The 17951-nt window shown below is 52.5% G+C and overlaps 7 protein-coding genes across 7 annotated transcripts; 6 read left to right on the top strand and 1 right to left on the bottom strand.

Moving 5' to 3' along the window:
* The first annotated feature begins 926 nt into the window (after window positions 1-926).
* On the top strand, window positions 927-4901 carry HETIRDRAFT_38894 (P-type ATPase). Its single transcript, XM_009551339.1, has 7 exons — window positions 927-1205; window positions 1262-1284; window positions 1346-1531; window positions 1588-2000; window positions 2053-3636; window positions 3689-4013; window positions 4067-4901. The coding sequence occupies exons 1-7, from the start codon at window positions 1052-1054 to the stop codon at window positions 4400-4402; spliced, it is 3021 nt and encodes a 1006-aa protein (XP_009549634.1). The 5' UTR covers window positions 927-1051; the 3' UTR covers window positions 4403-4901.
* Window positions 4902-5227: 326 nt separating this feature from the next.
* Window positions 5228-7022, top strand: HETIRDRAFT_453910 (uncharacterized protein; the record flags this gene model as incomplete). Its single annotated transcript, XM_009551517.1, has 12 exons — window positions 5228-5329; window positions 5394-5427; window positions 5492-5512; window positions 5576-5665; window positions 5782-5862; window positions 5937-5948; window positions 6025-6038; window positions 6117-6278; window positions 6332-6376; window positions 6434-6477; window positions 6535-6654; window positions 6722-7022. 12 exons carry the CDS (start codon window positions 5228-5230, stop codon window positions 7020-7022), a joined length of 1026 nt encoding a protein of 341 aa, XP_009549812.1.
* Window positions 7023-7526: 504 nt separating this feature from the next.
* Window positions 7527-8763, top strand: HETIRDRAFT_163764 (lipid-translocating exporter; the record flags this gene model as incomplete). Its single annotated transcript, XM_009551516.1, has 7 exons — window positions 7527-7713; window positions 7767-7820; window positions 7874-7953; window positions 8009-8023; window positions 8084-8294; window positions 8344-8618; window positions 8677-8763. 7 exons carry the CDS (start codon window positions 7527-7529, stop codon window positions 8761-8763), a joined length of 909 nt encoding a protein of 302 aa, XP_009549811.1.
* A 1425-nt stretch (window positions 8764-10188) lies between these two features.
* HETIRDRAFT_411111 (uncharacterized protein) lies at window positions 10189-11106 on the bottom strand. The gene is made up of 4 exons (XM_009551515.1): window positions 11049-11106; window positions 10786-10998; window positions 10366-10725; window positions 10189-10309 (listed from the first exon to the last, which is right to left on the bottom strand). Exons 3-4 carry the CDS (start codon window positions 10539-10541, stop codon window positions 10216-10218), a joined length of 270 nt encoding a protein of 89 aa, XP_009549810.1. The 5' UTR covers window positions 10542-10725; window positions 10786-10998; window positions 11049-11106; the 3' UTR covers window positions 10189-10215.
* A 117-nt stretch (window positions 11107-11223) lies between these two features.
* HETIRDRAFT_107444 (uncharacterized protein) lies at window positions 11224-12040 on the top strand (the record flags this gene model as incomplete). The annotated part of the gene is made up of 3 exons (XM_009551514.1): window positions 11224-11287; window positions 11344-11831; window positions 11891-12040. 3 exons carry the CDS (start codon window positions 11224-11226, stop codon window positions 12038-12040), a joined length of 702 nt encoding a protein of 233 aa, XP_009549809.1.
* A 424-nt stretch (window positions 12041-12464) lies between these two features.
* HETIRDRAFT_28680 (uncharacterized protein) lies at window positions 12465-12713 on the top strand (the record flags this gene model as incomplete). Its single annotated transcript, XM_009551337.1, has 1 exon — window positions 12465-12713. A coding segment is annotated over one exon (249 nt), but the record flags the coding sequence as incomplete, so codon positions are not given.
* A 2452-nt stretch (window positions 12714-15165) lies between these two features.
* HETIRDRAFT_387812 (uncharacterized protein) lies at window positions 15166-15854 on the top strand. The gene has a single exon (XM_009551513.1). The coding sequence runs from the start codon at window positions 15221-15223 to the stop codon at window positions 15650-15652; it is 432 nt and encodes a 143-aa protein (XP_009549808.1). The 5' UTR covers window positions 15166-15220; the 3' UTR covers window positions 15653-15854.
* Window positions 15855-17951: the final 2097 nt, after the last annotated feature.

The following is a 17951-nucleotide window of genomic DNA, read 5'->3' as shown; positions in this document are numbered from 1 at the left end:
GCATAGGATGTGGAGATTGGCGGCATCGATGCGGTCTCGAGCCCACACGGGCAAGTCGTCCTCGTAGGCGGTGCACGAGGAGGTCGCCAATGAGCACGCGATGCGATTTGTCGTGGAGGAACTTCGCGGGGGAAGCGGACTCAGTCGTCCTCTGCAGCACCTTGTTGTGGGGTTACTTCTATCGCTCCGCGCCTCGGCATTCGATGTTTCTGGGCGCGGGCAAGGGTAAAAAAGGGCCAAGAGCGGCCGAGCTAACGTCGCGCTGGGCAACTGAGACTGTGAACGATGTTGGGCGCCCCCACAGGCTCAAACAACAAACATCGCTGGTGGTCGGGCATGCAAGCTGGTGTTTAAACATAACGGCCATGACGTCGTTTATATATATTTTTCTGAGTCACATGGGGGATATATTTAGCGAGATTGACCGCACATGCTGTTCTCAGGACGCTGTGAGCAACGGCGAGCAGTGGCGGACTGACTGTCGCGCGCATACAGCAGGTGTGCATGTATGCGGTGGAGCGCTGTCTTAAGTAGGACCTCAAGGAAATAAATTGCACACAAGATCTGATATATTTTTGGAATGGGAAGTTTTTCCGGGAGCCGTCGGAGCCGGGACGCCGTTCGAGGCTGGAGCCCTGAGGAGGAGGACGTCGGACCGGATGGATTGCGGGTTGTGCAGGGCGTGCAGGGAGAGTCGGGGACGGGAGGAGGGGGGAGAGGGGTCGTGTGGAAACGGGAATGCGTAAAGCCGAGGGCCATGGAAGGGAGTGCGGAGAACGAAGGATCTGATGCGTTGGGATTGGTCGACTCTGAGAATCGGGGAAGAGGGCGGCTTGCCTATTTGTGCTTATTTGGCCGATTTGATCGTGCTCGGTTTGGTCTGAATAAAAAGGGTTCCTCCTCAACGACCGTCGACGTCCTCTCCCCTCTTCCACTCTCCCTCAATCTCCTCCGCTCCGTCGTCTCCCTCGCTCCCCAGCGTTCTCATCCGACAGCCCTTCCAGGGTTTCCCCTGTCCCCCTCCTCCTACCCCTCCGGACCCCCAGTGACCATGTCTGACCCCATCGTAGAGAAGGAAGCTGGTCCGCCTGCCCTGGCTGACAGCCCGGCTGAACCGGCCTCCAACGGATCTTCGGAGGATGCAGCACCCGAGAAAAAGAAGCGCGAGTACAAAGATTTCGGTCACGATAAAGTGGAAGCGACCCGTATGTCTTTTTCCTCTTTTTTTCGTCCCGCGAAAATTTACATCTCGCCTCCGCAGATGCCAATGTGGACATGTCGCAAGTACGTCTTCGTCTCAACCTCATCTCCCAAGTTTGTATGCTCATGCCACCCCGCTCTTCAGATCGAATTGAAGGCGGAGGACCTCTACGACAAGGAGAAGGTCGACCTCGAGACCATCATTATCGAGGATGTCTTCAAGCTTCTGCAGTGTGACGATAACGGTTTAACGGGCGAGGAGGCTGCTCGTCGTTTGGATATTTTCGGCCCCAACAAGCTCGAGAGCGAGGAACAGAACCCCTTCTTCCAGGTCAGTCTTCATTTGTATGTGTGACGCTATCGGTCTCAAATGCGTTGTCTCCGCAGTTCCTGAGTTTCATGTGGAACCCTTTGTCCTGGGTCATGGAAGCTGCTGCCCTCGTCGCTATCGCTCTGTCCAATGGTGAAGGTCAACCGCCGGATTGGCAGGATTTTGTCGGCATCGTCTTGCTCCTGCTCATCAACTCCGCCATCGGTTTCTACGAGGAACGTAACGCCGGTAACGCTGTCAAGGCCCTCATGGACTCGCTCGCTCCTAAAGCCAAGGTCAAGCGTGACGGAAAGTGGTCCGAGATCGAGTCCTCTATTCTCGTTCCTGGTGATATGGTCTCGTTCAAAATTGGTGATATCGTTCCGGCCGATTGTCGTCTCACGGAAGCCATCAACGTATCTATTGATCAAGCTGCCCTGACGGGTGAGTCGCTCCCCGTGAGCAAGAAGGAGGCCGACCAGTGCTTCTCGTGAGTAGTTTTAGCTTCAGTTTGACTGTATGACGCTTATCAAGGTTTTTAGCGGCTCTACCTGTAAACAGGGTGAGGCTGAGGGTGTGGTCATCTCCACTGGTCCCAACACTTTCTTCGGCCGTGCCGCTTCTCTTGTCGGGCAGGACGATGATACCACCGGTCACTTGCAGAAGATTCTTGCCCAGATCGGTACCTTCTGTTTGGTCGTTATCGGTATCTTTGTCGTTGCCGAGATCCTCGTTCTCTACGCTGGCTACAGGTTCCACTACCGTGAGGGTCTTAACAACATCCTCGTCCTTTTGATCGGCGGTATCCCAATTGCCATGCCCACTGTTCTGTCCGTCACTCTCGCCGTTGGTGCCCAGCAGCTTGCCAAGCACAAGGCCATTGTCACCCGTATCACTGCCATCGAAGAGTTGGCCGGTGTCACCATTCTTTGCTCCGACAAGACTGGTACTCTCACCACCAACAAACTCACCATCGACCGCAGCACCATCAAGACTTACGGTCCTTTCACTGCCGATGATGTCATCCTCCTCGCTGCCTACGCCTCCCGTACTGAGAACCAGGACGCCATCGATGCCTCCGTTGTCGGTGCCCTTGGTGATGTGGGCCGTGCTCGTGCTGGAATCAAGCTTCTCGACTTCAAGCCGTTCAACCCTGTCGACAAACGTACCGAGATCACCTACCGCGAGGAGTCGTCTGGCAAGCTCAAGCGTGTCACGAAGGGTATGACCGGTATCATCATCGAACTTTGCACGCGCAACAAGACAGAGGAACAGGAGAACCGTCTGGAAGCCGACGTCGAAGAGTTCGCTAGTCGCGGTCTCCGTGCTTTGGCCGTCGCCCACGAGGAACTCAGTGGTGATGACCATGAAGGCGAAGGCAACGGTTTCGAGCTCATTGGTCTCCTCGCTATCTTCGATCCTCCCCGTGAGGATACCAAGCAGACTATTGACGATGCCATGGCCCTCGGTGTTAAAGTCAAGATGGTGACTGGTGATCAGCTCGCCATTGCGAAGGAGACCGGTCGTCGTCTTGGTCTCGGTGACCATATGTATCCCGCCAAGGTTTTGAAGGATGGACCCCCTCCGAACGGCAAGCACGCTACCCTCGACGAGATGATCATGGATGCCGATGGTTTCGCTGGAGTTTTCCCAGAGCACAAGTACGAAATTGTCAAGCGTCTTCAGGGTCTCGGCCATCTATGTGCCATGACTGGTGACGGTGCCAATGACGCCCCTGCGCTTTCTCGTGCCAACGTCGGTATTGCTGTTGAAGGTGCTACTGACGCTGCTCGTGGCGCCGCTGATATCGTCTTGACTGAGCCCGGTCTCTCTACCATCGTTCATGCCATTCGTGGTTCTCGCCAGATCTTCCAGCGCATGCGTAACTACGCCATCTACGCTTGCGCCGTCACGATCCGTATTGTCGTCTGCTTCTCCATCCTCGCATTCGGTTACAAGTTCCAGTTTCCACCATTCATGGTTCTTATCATTGCTCTGCTCAACGACGGTACCATCATGACGCTGTCCGTCGATCGTGTCTTGCCTTCAATGACCCCTGATAGTTGGGACCTGGCTGAGATCTTCTCGTATGCTGTCGCATATGGTCTATACCTGACTGCCTCGACGTAAGTACCGTATCTCGCTTCGTACGTGTGTATGCTAAACTGTTCATGACAGTGTCATCCTTGTCGTGGTCATCATGGAGTCGAGCTTCTTCCAAAGGAAGTTTGGTGTCAGCCTCGAATCTCCCGCTGGCCAGATCTCCATCGACGATCCTCAGCTTCACATGATTGTGTACCTTCAGGTCGCTATCATCTCGCAGGCTTTGATCTTCGTCACGCGTTCGCACGGATTCTTCTTCATGGAACGTCCCTCGTTCGCCTTGATGGGTGCTTTCTGCGTTGCCCAGCTTGTCTCCTCGATCATTGCCGCGTACGCCGACTGGGGATTCACGCAGATCAAGGGTATCTCTGGTGGATGGATTGGTATCGTGTGGGTCTGGGTACGTCGCTCTGATCATTGGTGATTATGCAAGAGCTCAATAGCGTTTTGCAGAACATCGTGTGGTTCCTCCCGTTGGACCTCATCAAGTTTGCGATGAAGGCCACCGTCATCAAGTACCTACGCGAGCGTCACGAGGCCGAGGCGGCTGCTGCCACTCGTGCTTCAGCGGAAACCGGTGTGCCCATCACTCGCACCCAGTCCCGCGTCGCCTCGATCCACGAATCGCTCTACTCGAACCGTACCTCCTTCATCCGTCGTGCTGCCCGCAAGGTCGGCTTCGGCCAGAAGGTGCGCGTCAAGCCTGAAGAGCTCCAGCGCTTCAGCAGCATCCAGGCACACCAGACCGGGCAGACCCTTGCCCGCCACCCATCGCGCCCTACCGCATAGACGACGGAGCCGCAGATCGTTGCCGTCCCCGCTGTTTCTCTGGCTAGACTTGTCTCGGGCTCCGGTGTCCTCTCCTTCCTATCTATTTACCCCTCCGTACACCCTCCCCCGACACCGGACACCCTGTTGGCATGCCTTGCTGTGGAGAACGTAGGGCAGCACGACGCTATGGTTCACGCTCCTTTCTTCATCGATCCACGTTCCTGCACGCACACAGTCATGCATTACATCGCGTATTCCGTACACCCATATTTCCTCATCCTTTTTCCACTCGAGAGCCTTTCTGCGCCCGACCGGTCTCTTGTTTAACGATTCGATCCGCTCGCTACGTGTGTTAATCCGTGACGTGCGATTTATATATGTCGCGTAATTTCCATCCAAGAGCAAAAGACACGACGATCTAAGTAGTCAAGTAATGAGGATGCCATAATAGAATTTCTGCCAGTTTAAAAACAACCACGACTGCCAAAGTTTGGAATAAATAGGTTGTCAAGAATTCGCGATGCTGACCAGATTTTGGATTATGCTCGATATGGGGCAGCTTGAGTTAACGTGGCCGATGCTTCATGAGACGGTCGCGATGACGGACAGCGTGATCAGTGTCAATCGTGGGCGGCGCATCGACGTTGTCTCTCTCCAACATCTCGTCGTATTTCTAACAGTCCTGGCGACTGCTGGCATGCTCTACGCTGTCATTCTATCCCCTTAACGGTGTCCGTCTTAAGGCCTTCTCATCGTCTTGTCTCGAAAGCCTTGTCTGCATCACATTTGCGAGTGGACGGCTGAATCTCAATTTGAAGCACCGCGCTACAGCCGATTGATATCATGGCCCCTGTGCACGCGCTCGACCCGTATTACCTGGGTCTCGCGATCCTTGTTACGACGGGGTATCAGCTCTTAGGATTTGCGATCGCTTGGACTTTTCAGGTGAGTTACGTTCATCTCGAGTTGTATTGATCGGGAGTTAGCTGATTGTCGGGTCATTGGACAGTTTGACAAGATTACGGATTTCACGGGAGGCGGGTGTTTGAGCTCTCTTCGATGCGGAGTGCGGAGCGCTGACGATTTGGTTTCGTTTCATCTGGACAGGCTCAAACTTTCTCTTGTTAGGTGCGTCCCCAAGCGCTGAACGGGACGGCGCTTGCTCAATGTCTTTTGCGGGACGTCATCCAGCCCTGCTCACGCTGTTGATCGGCAACACGTTCTACGTGCGCAATGTGGTCGCGAGTGTCCTCGTCATGGTGTGGGCAACGCGCTTGGCCGGTGAGTACTGTGTGTCGTTCTGTGCCATCTGCATGCGTGTGCATGTGCATATATGCGTGTATGCGGCTTGTTTTGTGCCGACGAGGGTCTTGGATTATGTACTCACATACGCGCAGGGTTTTTGCTGTTCCGTGTATTGAAGGTGGGGAGCGACGCGCGGTTTGACGAGATCAGGTCGCATTTTTTCAAGTTTTTCGGTGGGTCTCAAAGTCATGCTGCGTACTCACTCATCATGTTTGTGTTTATGACAATCCTTTGATACCACATCTAGCCTTCTGGATCGGTACGTGACCCTGCATATAATCACTGTCTCCTCACGGTCTTTGCTCACTCTACCACTGTGCCTGGGCTGTTCGCAGGCCAAATTGTCTGGGTACGCTGCCAGCCCCCGCCTCTTGCGTTCTGCTCTGACTTGCATATCATTTATGTCTCCACCGCACGGCATACCTAGGTGTGGACTGTTTCACTGCCTGTCATCATTCTCAACTCGCCCGCGGTGTCTGACCCTGCACGGGGCGGCGTGAACCCCGCTTTCGGCACGTCGAAAGATATCGCGGGGATCGTTATCTGGGCTCTTGGGTGGATTGTGGAGACGGTCGCGGATGCGCAGAAGGTTCCGCTATCTTGTTGTTTTGTAGAAAGCTGATGGCCGAGACTTTGTTTTAGTTTTATTACAAGTCCACAAAGCCCCCGAGAAACCAGCCCAACACCGTGCGTGTATCTGCTTCTCGGGAATTGTAGACGTTCTTACTGACGTTGATCCGATAGTACGGTATTTGGGCGTGGTCTCGTCATCCACCATACTTCGGAGAGTAAGTCCGATCGCGCCTTCTGTAACTCTCAGGAAATCTGAACTCATCGCCCCTCAGGATCATGTGTTGGTGGGGTATCTGGATCTTAACCATTTCCCCGAGCACGAACGGCGCGCTGGCAGGCTCCGCAAAAGCTGCACAATATGGTTCCGTCGTATCTCCGCTCTTCACCACACTGTATGTACTTGATATGCCCCCTGCCCTGCCGCCTACAACCTCGCCTCACATTTGTCACTCTCCACAGGCTCCTCCTCTTCGGCTCAGGCGTCCCTACGGCTGAAAAGCCGTCTGCGCGCCGATTCTACCTGATGACCCACGGTCCCCGTGCGCCTGACGAGGGCGTTTCCGCGTGGACGGCGTACAAGGCTTATCTGCGCTCTACCTCGCTCTTGGTCCCGCTTCCGCCTGCATTGTACCGTCGCCTTCCGGAGATCGTGAAGCGGACCGTGTTGTTGGATTGGCCGATCTACAGATTCGACGAGAAGACGGACGGGCCGAGAGCCATCGAGGAGGAAAGGAGAAAATTAGGGGAGGGGCTAAGCTGATGCACGCAATCATTGGCGGTATTTGACTGACAGCCCTTCTTGTACCATGTTTGTGGTGCTCTTCAACATTGTTTCTCGGTCCCGCGGCACCTCACTAACAACTCGGGAGTCACGTGCTTGTGGGGTTGCGACTGGTATCCCGAAAGAGCTTACATTTCTGAAGGGCTTTTGAAAGGAACGCTGCACCAGCAAATCTCCCAGGACACTGGACAGACATTCAGGATCTCTGATTATCGCCTGTGGTAATGGCTGTGGGCTGCGGCGTACTGCGGCCGTCTCGCTACTTCCGCTTTTGGCATCCTTTTGATTTGTCCAAAGTGTTACAAGCAGCTCGCTGCTTGGCCAACTCGCCCTACAAAAGACCCGTATCCAGCCATGTTCTCGCTATTCCTCATACCCTCTCTCTTGAGACTCAAGCCTCTCTTGCGATGCTGAATTTCAAACTTCCCGCACTGGCACTGGTGCTGATCATCTCGTCAATCCTCTCGGCTGCCGCCGCCGACGATGAAACTTCTGTGCGCATACCAAGGGACGACACTTCGAAGAGACCAATGTGAATACCATCGCTTGGGCTCCAATTATAAGCTTACCCTCCTTACGCTGTCTCGTAGTGCCGCTTATATCCCGAAACTATGGCCTGCCATACTGAGCACCATTTGCTACGCTGTATCTGGGCTGGTACATTGGCGGCGTGCGTCATATCACATTCTGTCTCAGTATGAGGGCGGCTGAGATTTTCTCCAGACTATGTCATCATGCGCCAGAAGTATATGCTAACACTTACAGTGGGGATGACCCGTTAGTATGATCTCATGCTTACTCTTCCTCATCGTTGACGTTACGGTCCTCAGTCATGTCTGTGGGTCTTATGGTCCGAATGATATACTCGTTTTCATCGACGTCACTTGGTTTGTATATTTTCACGACGCTTGTGAGTACTCGCATTCTTCTCTCACGAACATCGCTGATATCCCCCGGTCTGTCAGCTCGTCCTGCTCTCGGTTCGTACATGTACATTGCGGCCTCTTCTTGTCCTTGACACAGAAGTGATGACTACCTAGCCCTGCGCCTTCTTGGCTACGGACTACGTGCTGCTCGCGCGCATCTCACACACACTCGGTCCTGAAATTGCTAACAAATGCCTCTTGGTTCCGTCCTCTCGGATCGTCAAGATATTCATATGGAGTGATGTCGTGACGTTCTTGCTCCAGATGTCTGGCGGTGGGATGGGGGCTATCGCAGGCAATATCGCAAAACTTGGGCAGAAGGCATGTTTTCATCTACATCAATGCTCTCACTTGATTGTAATGACCCTCCATAGATCTCCGTGATTGGCCTGGTGCTTCAACTCATCTCGTTTGCATTCTTCACGGTCGTCATACTCGTGTTCGGATGGAGAGTGTATATTTGTCCATCTTCCTTTTACAACAGGATAGAATTTCTAATATATTTCTTCGTAGGCTTACCGTGTTTCCGAGCTTATGGTTCCCGCGTAAAAGATCGTCGTTCCATCTCATGCAACCATGGGAGACTCATGCCATCGAAGACTGGCGAATTCTTTTTTTCGCAATGTGCTGCACGTGCGTGGGGATCCTGGTAAGACTCCTCTACAAAGCCGATACTTCCGTTGACCTCTCAATATCTCTGATTCCAGATACGATCGGTCTTCCGCATCGCTGAGCTCTCTCAAGGGTACGTTCCACTCTTCAAACGTTCCGGCAGCGGGGGAATGAAGTCCTAATCCTGGGGTGTTTTCTCGTTCAGATACACTGGATATCTAGCTACACACGAAGGATTTTTCTACCTTCTCGACGCGCTGCCTCTCTGGATTTCCATGACCATCTTTTGTTTTGTTTGGCCGCCTCGGTTCGTCCAAGATGGGTGTCGAGATCTGGCGGGTATGAGTATGCTCGAAACACACGAGAGTGCGTGAGAGGCTGGGGTAGGACTTGCTCGTACATGACACCATCAACACAGTCCGCTGTTGCACAACGTTTCCTTTCTCGATTATTGCTATGGCATCCCACTTACCTAACATTCCTTCGCCTTCTAGTTTATTTAATAAATGGACAATAAGACACTCAAATGGACAAATTATCGAACGAGGCGAAGGTGGTCGATGGAATGGTGTCCTCCATACCCATGTCGTCCTATGTGCACATGTTATCGACAATCAGGCCTTTGGGGCTTAACTCGTAGGATCCTGACCCGGTTCTACTTGAGGCTTATGATCCCGTTAAAACCCTGATATACGACGGAGGGAGTCTGAATAGAAGAATAAGCTATTTGGGTGAGATTCCATATAACTCAAAGGACACGGGGAAGTGATCAACACGTAGGATACGCATTAAGAGTTACCTGGATGTAATCGTCTACATCTCCCCGCAAATGCTGCTTTACGGCGACGACGATGTCCGAACGATCGACGTATGACCACCCGTGTGAACAACGTACTCTGCATACACCGCCCGCTTGATCCCAGTGTACAGTTGTCTTCCAGGATATCATGATTCAGATTGATCTGGTTGAGGTCTGATGAAAAGATAGATGGAGCGTAACACAGAACGACTGTCTTCTGTGTTGGTCAGCAACGGAGACTAGATGGAGCGGGGGTTGTTGAAGAGGAGATGCGCAACTATTTTCAACGACACTGCTTTCGGGTGACGTAATATTCAGCCTGTAAGGTGTCTCGGGGACACGTCGGCACTTGACGTCCCTACTATTCACGAAATACCGACTCGACATGGTCGAATCTACCATTTGCAATGATTTCTCCGTCATCTTGCCTCTGAATATCACCGAGCAACGCAAAAAGAAACCTCCAGCTTGTGACTGGTGCAAAGCAAAGCGAGTACTTTGTCACCGGCAGCCAAATGGCTCACCGTGCCCTAGGTGTCTTGCAAAAGGGATAGCGTCAGTACTCTTTATTCACAATAGCCGTCTAATATCTCACCTTGTACCTTCTATCAAAGATGTAAGACCACGCCCGTCGTCCGTAGAAAGCCGACGAGGAAGGTGAAGGCCGCTATTGAACCAAGGTGTCTTCACCTCCTTCCATGCATAATAATCCTATAGCTTATAGGCTTAATGTCTGATATGGAGCTGTAGCCCCGTGCGGGCAGCGAGTACAAGTCAGAGCTCGTCTTCTACGCCAGGCCCTGCTCCGAGCTCCCCTCCCCGAGATAACAGCTGCTCAGCTCCCTTTCAACCCGTACTCGGTCTTAACATCATGTCCCGGATCAGCTCGTGCGAGGTTTATACTTCTCTTGTCAGGAATTTGCTTGAGGGTGAGATTGATTGTACAGTCCTTTCCTCTCGGAAATGATACGTGAACATCTCACAGTCTTTCAACGCCTTTATCAACATAACCACCCTGCAATCCCTATGGCTACCATACATGCCGACCTTCACTTTTGTTCTTTCCGTCTTGCTCATCTTCCTTTGTGATCCCGAGTGCTGGTACACGCCATAATCGCAGTCTCCGCCTTGTACTCCTCCGACGCTCTCATCATCGGCCATCTAATTCCCACTCCTAGTTATCCGTACACTGAACCCGATCTACGTGAATACGGCGTCAAACGTGAAGGTGTCTGCAATTTTTTTTGTAGCGAGGCCTTCAAGCTTGCCAGGGAAGATGGAGTGACAACTAAGGTGTCTCAGGAAAATGCGGCAGCCTGTCTATTATTAGATTTCTTGGAATCCCGTATGTCAAGAATCAGATCTTGTTCCTGAATGATAGAGAAAACTAATGACTTCTTGGCAGGAGACGACAAGGGTTCGAGAGTCTATGACTCGGCGTTTATAACACATACTCGCGATCTGATTGATGAGTCTCCTGTGTATGGCGAAAAATCGATCAAGTGGTCCATGCATCTGGTGCGTAAGTGCCGATTATTTGTTCTTTGATCTGACAATTGCGCCCTGCAAAGATGATCAATGCGTGCTCAGCGGTATTAATCAACAAACCTCTACCTTTGTGAGCTGTCGCATCCTCTATCTGCATCATTTATATAATCAAACCTACAGCTCTTCTTATGATGAACATCTGTTATGTGGAGATGATCCTCCCTCGATGGATCAGATCTTGGCCAACTTGATGAACCCAGAATGGCTGTCAAGGGAGAAGTCGGTCTTTGATTACTTACGGCCTTGTCTGTGATTTTCACATCCATGATATGCATCTGATCCTGTGACTGAAACCATGTTCGTAGATTCCTTCCATGTCACTCGCCTTGCGCGAGAGGGCTATGAATGCCTCACAGGAGGTTTATAGATCCCTGACGATTTCTCAATTTTGCTGATGATTTAATTCTAGTAACAGCACGTCGCAAGCCATTCAATGAAACGCTCTTACTATCCCACCTCACCTCCCTGGACGCTCTCCGCGCCATCTTGGATGCAATCATTGCTCGCATTCACCTTCTTTTACCAGGGCCTAACACCCCTTTCATCGATCGTGCTCTTCGATCCTGTCTGTTCACGACATCCCTTGCTTGGGCAGCTCTCGTCCATCCTGTTTACCTCGAACTCAAACGTCGCCTCAGCATCACCGTCGTCGCTGCTCCGCCTTCAGCCAACGCGGACTATAGTGAACCGTCGTTACAGCGGATGGAGCTACTGTCTCAGGGGTTGAAGAGAATGACAGTAACAGCGGCGTTAGACGTCGCCCGTAATGTGCGAGATATACAGGATCTTAGTTTCATCACGCATCTCCGACTTGTGATGTTGGATGTATGGGCGCGAGTCTTGATCGATGAGCGAGAGACTGCAGCTCTCATGGGTGTGGACAGGATACAGGCTCTTCAATGGTGCTTGCGGACATTCATTGTTCACCTGCGATGTATCTGACGGATTTGGTCGCTCTCAGGATCTTGCGTGGGCTCAAACTTCGTGGGTGGTCACATGTCGACCGGTCTGGTATTATTGAGGCCGTGGAACATCATCTGAGGGAGGATATCGAGGCCACCTTCTGGGCCGTCTTCGATCCACAGCTCTTACCTATCTCCTTACCTGCTTGATTTGTGGTGGCTTCAATGTATTTATTCGCCCACGCAGAACAGGAACCAGTCCGGCGCATCGAAGAAATAGAGATGTCCTTCACGTGTGGCCACGGACGTTATGTGTCTGGGGTAAAGCAAAAATGTTTCAGACCTCTAGTTTGCTGTCTTGGCTTGGCCGCAGGAAAGATGTATCAAATCTGAAATTTGAGCGACTCGAATCGACATGATAGTCTTCCGGGTTCCATAGTCAGTCCCTCGAATAGCGTACAGAAAAAGTCGTAGATGTTGGCAAGTGTATGTGTATCACTCTGCGCGCATAGCATGCGGGTAAACATCGTAGGAAAACATGCAGCTGAGACAGAAAGTGAGCAGAATTGCCATTTCGGGCCATCCGCCAGTGCCACGAACGACTTTGAAGATGCCAGGCCCGACCCCACACCGCACACCTCTTCGACGCATCTCCCAAGGCTCCCTCTTTGCTCTTTCACGCTCAGAGAACAACCCTGATACGCCCTATGGTCTCGGCTTCCTCGAACCTGCGCTCGCAGAATTGGCCGACGAGGCCGACGCACTCCATGCAAACGTTGCGGGATTGCGGGCTCTCGGCGACTCGCTGCAGACGTTCAACGAGAGCTTCGCGAGCTGGTTGTATGTCTTGAATATGAATGCCTTGACCGTGGATTGGCCACAGGTGTGTCTGTTGTACATACGTGCAGTAGGAGGGAAATGTAAATCGGGAGAGTTTTGTGATTCGCGCAGGCACCGACAGATGCATCATACGTGTTTGCAAAACGCAGAGCTGGTGCGCGTTGTCACCTTGAATATGTGCATTCGTGTATCCATCTCATTTTCGTGTCAATAGAAGAAGATGCGCGCATCGCACTTGCTGCCATTCAAGCACAGCAGGCGCACGAACTCGCGCTGATCGAGAAGACTCAAATGGTAACAGAGACTATGAATGACATGACGATGGCCGATCAGACGGGCGAGTCTTCTGCACCCAAGAAGAAGATGATGGTGAAGAAGAAAGGAAAGCCCAAGCTCACAGCTAAGGAGAGAAAGGAGCGAAATGTACGTTTCTCTCCTCGCCCGCAATTTCCACACAAAAAAACTATGACTCTTTATTGGGCTTTGTAGGTGGCGATTGAGAAGACCGTAGCGTGCCTGCCACTCGAATTTCGAGGCAGCGATCCCGTTCGCCCTTTCTTCGCCCTTTTGTTCTTCGCTTCTCAACCCCGACTCTAGAATTTGCGACGCAACATCGATGCGGTTATCGAAGGACTCATTGAGAGCGAAGGCCGTGGTATCAGATGTACGTTCGACGTTATCTCACGTATCATATCTCACTCATCTCCCGCCCCCTTTGCCAGTGCACGATCTCATCAAACCACCAGATCTTAACCAAGCGCGGGTCAACAAGTGTCTTATCGCACTCGTCAACAGAAAAATCGTGCTTAAGGATAATACATCTGTGAGATCTTCGCGCATAAACGCCGCTGCCGACCTCTTTTGTTCATATCTTGCTTTGTGTCCACCAGGGCTCGGTTCTATATCATTGGCAAGGAGTACCGAACTAAAAATTTGACTTACTCTATTCTCGGTCTACCGATTATTGTATTTTTGTTCCTCCGATTGTATGGCACACTGTATCTTTGCGTGAAACGCTGAATGCTTTTACACCCCAGATTCCGAAAACAATGTCCTTTTCTGGCTTCATGAGGTGTTGGTGGCGAAGCTCTTTGAGTTCTGGACCGCATTCTTCTCAACCTCTAAGCCGTGGAGAATTCTTCAATAATCAGCGTGCCATTGAGAAGCTTCACGAGCGCGGAGTTCTAGGTGCTGGGGCGCCTGCAGCGGTTGGCGCGCTGCTCGCCACTCGCCTAATCGTCTGAACCTTGTTGATCGAGTATCGAAAATCTGAAAAGCTTCTAATCTTCTGAAACTGCCCTTGTTGTTTAATCTTCTGAAACTGCCCTTGTTGTTCTGATATGGCAAGGGTGGCGTCGCGGGTCCGAGCTTCAAAAGCTCAACTTTTGCGCCCACTCTCTTACCTTCACCTCCAACAGCCTTCACCGACGCAGCTACCTCCTGATTTCCTTCAACCCGGCTCTCAGATATTATCGACGGAGATGGCACGAATATTCAGTGGCACATCGAGGTAAGCAAACGAAGGTTCCTCTCAGTGGCCCAGTGTATATTCATCTTCTTGATAGCCAGTCAGAATTACCAGAGGCATGTGCGCCGCCAGACGACCGTAAATCATTGAAGACCGCCCATGTTTCTGTCTGCTCCAGCAGCGAGACCGATATTGAGGTGGCCCGACGCGAGCTCAACGCCCAGATTCGTCTAGCCGCTCACCATGTTTCTACCCTCAAGTCGCATCTGAACGCCCTCGCGCCTATATCACGACTCCCCTCAGACATTATCTCTCTTATCTTCAATATTCTAGTCGAGGAGGATCCAGTGGCATGGTGGGACAACTGGCCACAGAGTTCACATCTCGGGTGGATCCAGGTCACCCACGTCTACAGGCACTGGAGAAACATCGCATTGCAGAACGCGAGCTTGTGGACGACAATTCCATTCTTCAAGAACCTTGAATGGACAAAGGTATATCTCCTTCGGTCGAAGCGGGCCTCGCTACACGTCGACCTATTCTGGGACCTAGGGCTGGACCTATATCAAGTATTCTCCCTCATATTACCGGAGCTCCCTCGCATCCGGCACCTTTGTATACAATTATCCCTTTCAACGAGCACGGAAGCCTTCTTCAAATTTATCTACGACACTTTCCAGCGGTATCCAGCACCTGTCTTAGAGACATTGTACTTGAAAGCAGACAGGCAGCTTCCTGGCCCGAAGGACGCGCCATGGCCTGGTCTTCCCGCTGATATCTTCAAGGGATGCACTCCTCGCCTACAGAGTGTGTGTCTAAAGGGGCTTACTTTCCCCTGTGATTTATCGGCACTCGGGGCCCTTACCGACTTGCGGATCCATGCTCCTAGTGTAAAACCAAGCCTTGAGCGGCTGGCCGAGCTTCTCAAGGGGACGCCTCAACTCCAGAAGCTGAGTCTCTTTCAAATTCTCATACCGCTTGCCTCGGGTGCTCTGCGGTCGAGGCCTTCCCTTCCCTCAATCGAACTCCCGTCTCTCTCCGAGCTCGCACTGGCTGGCGGGGCACTCGAATGCGCCGAGTTTATGATGGCCCTTAAGGTGTCGACGCCCACCGCACTCATGTTCTCTGTCATGCTGGAGTGCGAAGAGGTTGCCACTCTGCAAGACACTTCGGCGATCCTGTCAGCCTTTACCCAGTACATGGTGGGCAGTGACACTATGGAGCTCATGATAGACACCTGGTACTCTCTCCTGGCCGAGGCTTTGCCAGAGTCCGACGATCCCGATTCCCTGTCTTACCGGGCAACACTAAGGCTGAACTTCACGGAGAAGCCGTTCATATATAAGCACAGAGCCCAAGTTTTCGCCCAAATCTGTAGGATCTTCCGAATGCACGACGTGGCGTCGTTAACCTTGGCACTACCTCGCCTCCCGGGGATTGAAGACTCTGCCATAGTGATGCAGAACACTGACAAGGTCTCGTGGATAGACGATGATGTACAGGAGACCCCATAGAACCCACAGTCGCTGTATCAGATGTATATGAGCGATGGGACTTTCGGACTGAACGAAATTGGACTCTGATGTATGGCTATACACTTTGTAAACGATACAGTCGACAGTTGCCCAAAGAGCAGGGGGGGTGCTACATGTAACTGACAAGATTGCAGCGTAAAGCTCGAACTTAAAACTTGATGCACAACAGCCACTGAGTCCCTATGAAGAACATGTATCATGATCTCTTAATGAGGATGTGTGGGGTGAGAGTAACAGAGCGATCAACGCGGACAGCTTATGCAAATGGAGCTCTACACAGCGGACATGTGTGATTGCGAGCAAGCCAGCTGCTCAAACACTTCTCGTGGAACCTATAAACAACACCGACACCAAACATTGAGGTCAATGCCACTTTAATAAGCGGTATAAAGGAGAGGGATACTTACGCATGTTGACACCCTGCGCCTAAACCTGCCAGCTGACCGTCCTTGAATTGTGAAAGACAGATGCCGCATCGATCAACCGTAACACCCAGCAGCGCCAACTTAAGCTTCACGCGCCCGTCTTTTGTGACCCGCCGGCGCTGCTGCTCGATCCGCCCGATAGGCGGGGCAGGAGGAGTGCGGGCAGCTTGGGCAGGTCCCCCGTGGCCCATGATCTCCTGCACGAGCAGCAAATTCTGCGGAGGGGTGTTGAGAAAACGATTTCGTTGATGGAGCTAGAGAGATTCCGGATACCTCATAGTTATCGCCGGTGCGGCTGTCCCCATCGTCTATGCGTGAGAGAAGAACATCGAGGTCCGTATACTCAGGTGAACGATGCTCGCCATCCTGCGTGCGCGATGCGGTGGGCGACGCGCCCTCAGTTGATTCAGTTTCAGCGAACGAGTTCGAGCTGCCACTCAATATGGGTGAGGTATCAAATTGCGTGCGAGGTCCTTCATGGGCCTGAAATGGTGGGGATGGGGGAAGACTCGATGTGTATGCCACTTGTATGGGAGAGCGGTTGGCCTGATGGCTAAGGTCTCCTTCTTGAGAGCGCGCACGTCGGGCCAAGCCTGCTAGAAAAAGATCTGCAGAGACGGGCCGCTGTACGGTTGCGTTCACACCAGGCGGAAGCGGCAGTGGCCTGCCGGGGTAATGTCTTCCTGGGCTGTCGCCCCCGTCTTGCTGTGGCTGATCACTATGTTCCAAACCCTCAAGGTCTGCAAAAGTGATATTGGGATTTGTGGGTGCAGGTGTGTGATCGTAAAGGTCGATGATATCGCCGATGACGGAAACGACTCTATTGTCCGGTTCCGGCTCAACAACAGCAGAGACAGGAGTAATTGTGCGGTTTGCAAGGGGACTCGAACTTGGGAGTGCAAATGGGTGTGGTGCAGTGTGTCGTCTGTCACCAGTGCGAGGACCGTGTAAACTGTGGGTGGGGGCGTACATTGCGGGGCTGGTCGATTTCGACCTTTCTCGACGAGCTTGTTCAGTATTCACGACGCCATCAGGGCTTTCTTGCTCATCCTCGGTCAATGAGTCGTATGCCTCGGCGACATACAGTGGTGATCTAGCGGCTACAGGACGGCGAGGGCGTTCTCCAAACGAGTGCAGGCTTACTGGTGTCGAAGGTGTCCCGGGCCCATAATCAATGTACGTCACGCCGGACTTGGTGGATATCGGAGAACTTGCAGGACTGATTGATGGAGGTGGAGACGGAGCGAACGGGAAGAATAGATGGGTAGATTCAAGATGTCCAGCCTGCGACAAGGTTCTCGACGTCGACGGCCTAAGCGGAGATACAGAGTGAGAGTGGGATAAAGGTTGCGGATACGTGACAGGAGACTGGATTTGGTTGACTTGGCGCGCTTCGTCAGTGGCAGGAGCGGTCGTGCGAGGTGCTCGTGCCCAGACTTGCGGGGATGCTTCTGGGACTAACAACCCGGGCACGCTCCGAGGAGTCTCGTGGGTATTGCCCGACGTTCTGCGCGGGGCTTGGGATGCCGAAGAACGGAGTGGCGGTGGCGGTGGAGGTGGCGGCCGAACGACGTCAGTGGGCGGTGCGATAGGAGGTGCTGGAATCGGTCGATCGAGCATCGAGTGACGCTTTGGATGTACGGATTCGGCATGCGCAGCGAGGGGTGGTGAACGTATGCTGGAAAGCGAAGGAGACGGTTCGGTTAATGGGACGGTGTTCTGTTCCTGGAGGCGAGCAGGGGACGTCATAGTGGTCTTCTTCGTACGCAACGTTTCCTCCACAGAGGAATCGTCAAACATATCCCACGATTCAAGGGATTCTCTGGCCTTCTCTTTCTCCTTTCCTTTGTATC

The sequence above is a fragment of the Heterobasidion irregulare genome (genome assembly GCF_000320585.1).
Source record: "Heterobasidion irregulare TC 32-1 unplaced genomic scaffold scaffold_09, whole genome shotgun sequence".
Classification (NCBI taxonomy): Eukaryota; Fungi; Basidiomycota; class Agaricomycetes; order Russulales; family Bondarzewiaceae; genus Heterobasidion; species Heterobasidion irregulare.
Note: the sequence above shows the minus strand (reverse complement) of the source record. Positions and strands in the feature narration are given on the sequence as shown.

Excerpts from the sequence above, each read along its gene's own strand:
- HETIRDRAFT_38894 (XM_009551339.1), top strand. The coding sequence starts at position 1,052 with ATGTCTGACCCCATCGTAGAGAAGGAAGCTGGTCCGCCTGCCCTGGCT. Across the intron at positions 1,206-1,261 it reads CGATAAAGTGGAAGCGACCC|ATGCCAATGTGGACATGTCG; the intron begins GTATGTCTTTTT and ends TCGCCTCCGCAG. Across the intron at positions 3,637-3,688 it reads CTATACCTGACTGCCTCGAC|TGTCATCCTTGTCGTGGTCA; the intron begins GTAAGTACCGTA and ends TGTTCATGACAG.
- HETIRDRAFT_411111 (XM_009551515.1), bottom strand. The coding sequence starts at position 10,541 with ATGGCCGATGATGAGAGCGTCGGAGGAGTACAAGGCGGAGACTGCGAT. Across the intron at positions 10,310-10,365 it reads TTGATAAAGGCGTTGAAAGA|CCTCAAGCAAATTCCTGACA; the intron begins CTGTGAGATGTT and ends AATCAATCTCAC.
- HETIRDRAFT_387812 (XM_009551513.1), top strand. The coding sequence starts at position 15,221 with ATGATGGCCCTTAAGGTGTCGACGCCCACCGCACTCATGTTCTCTGTC.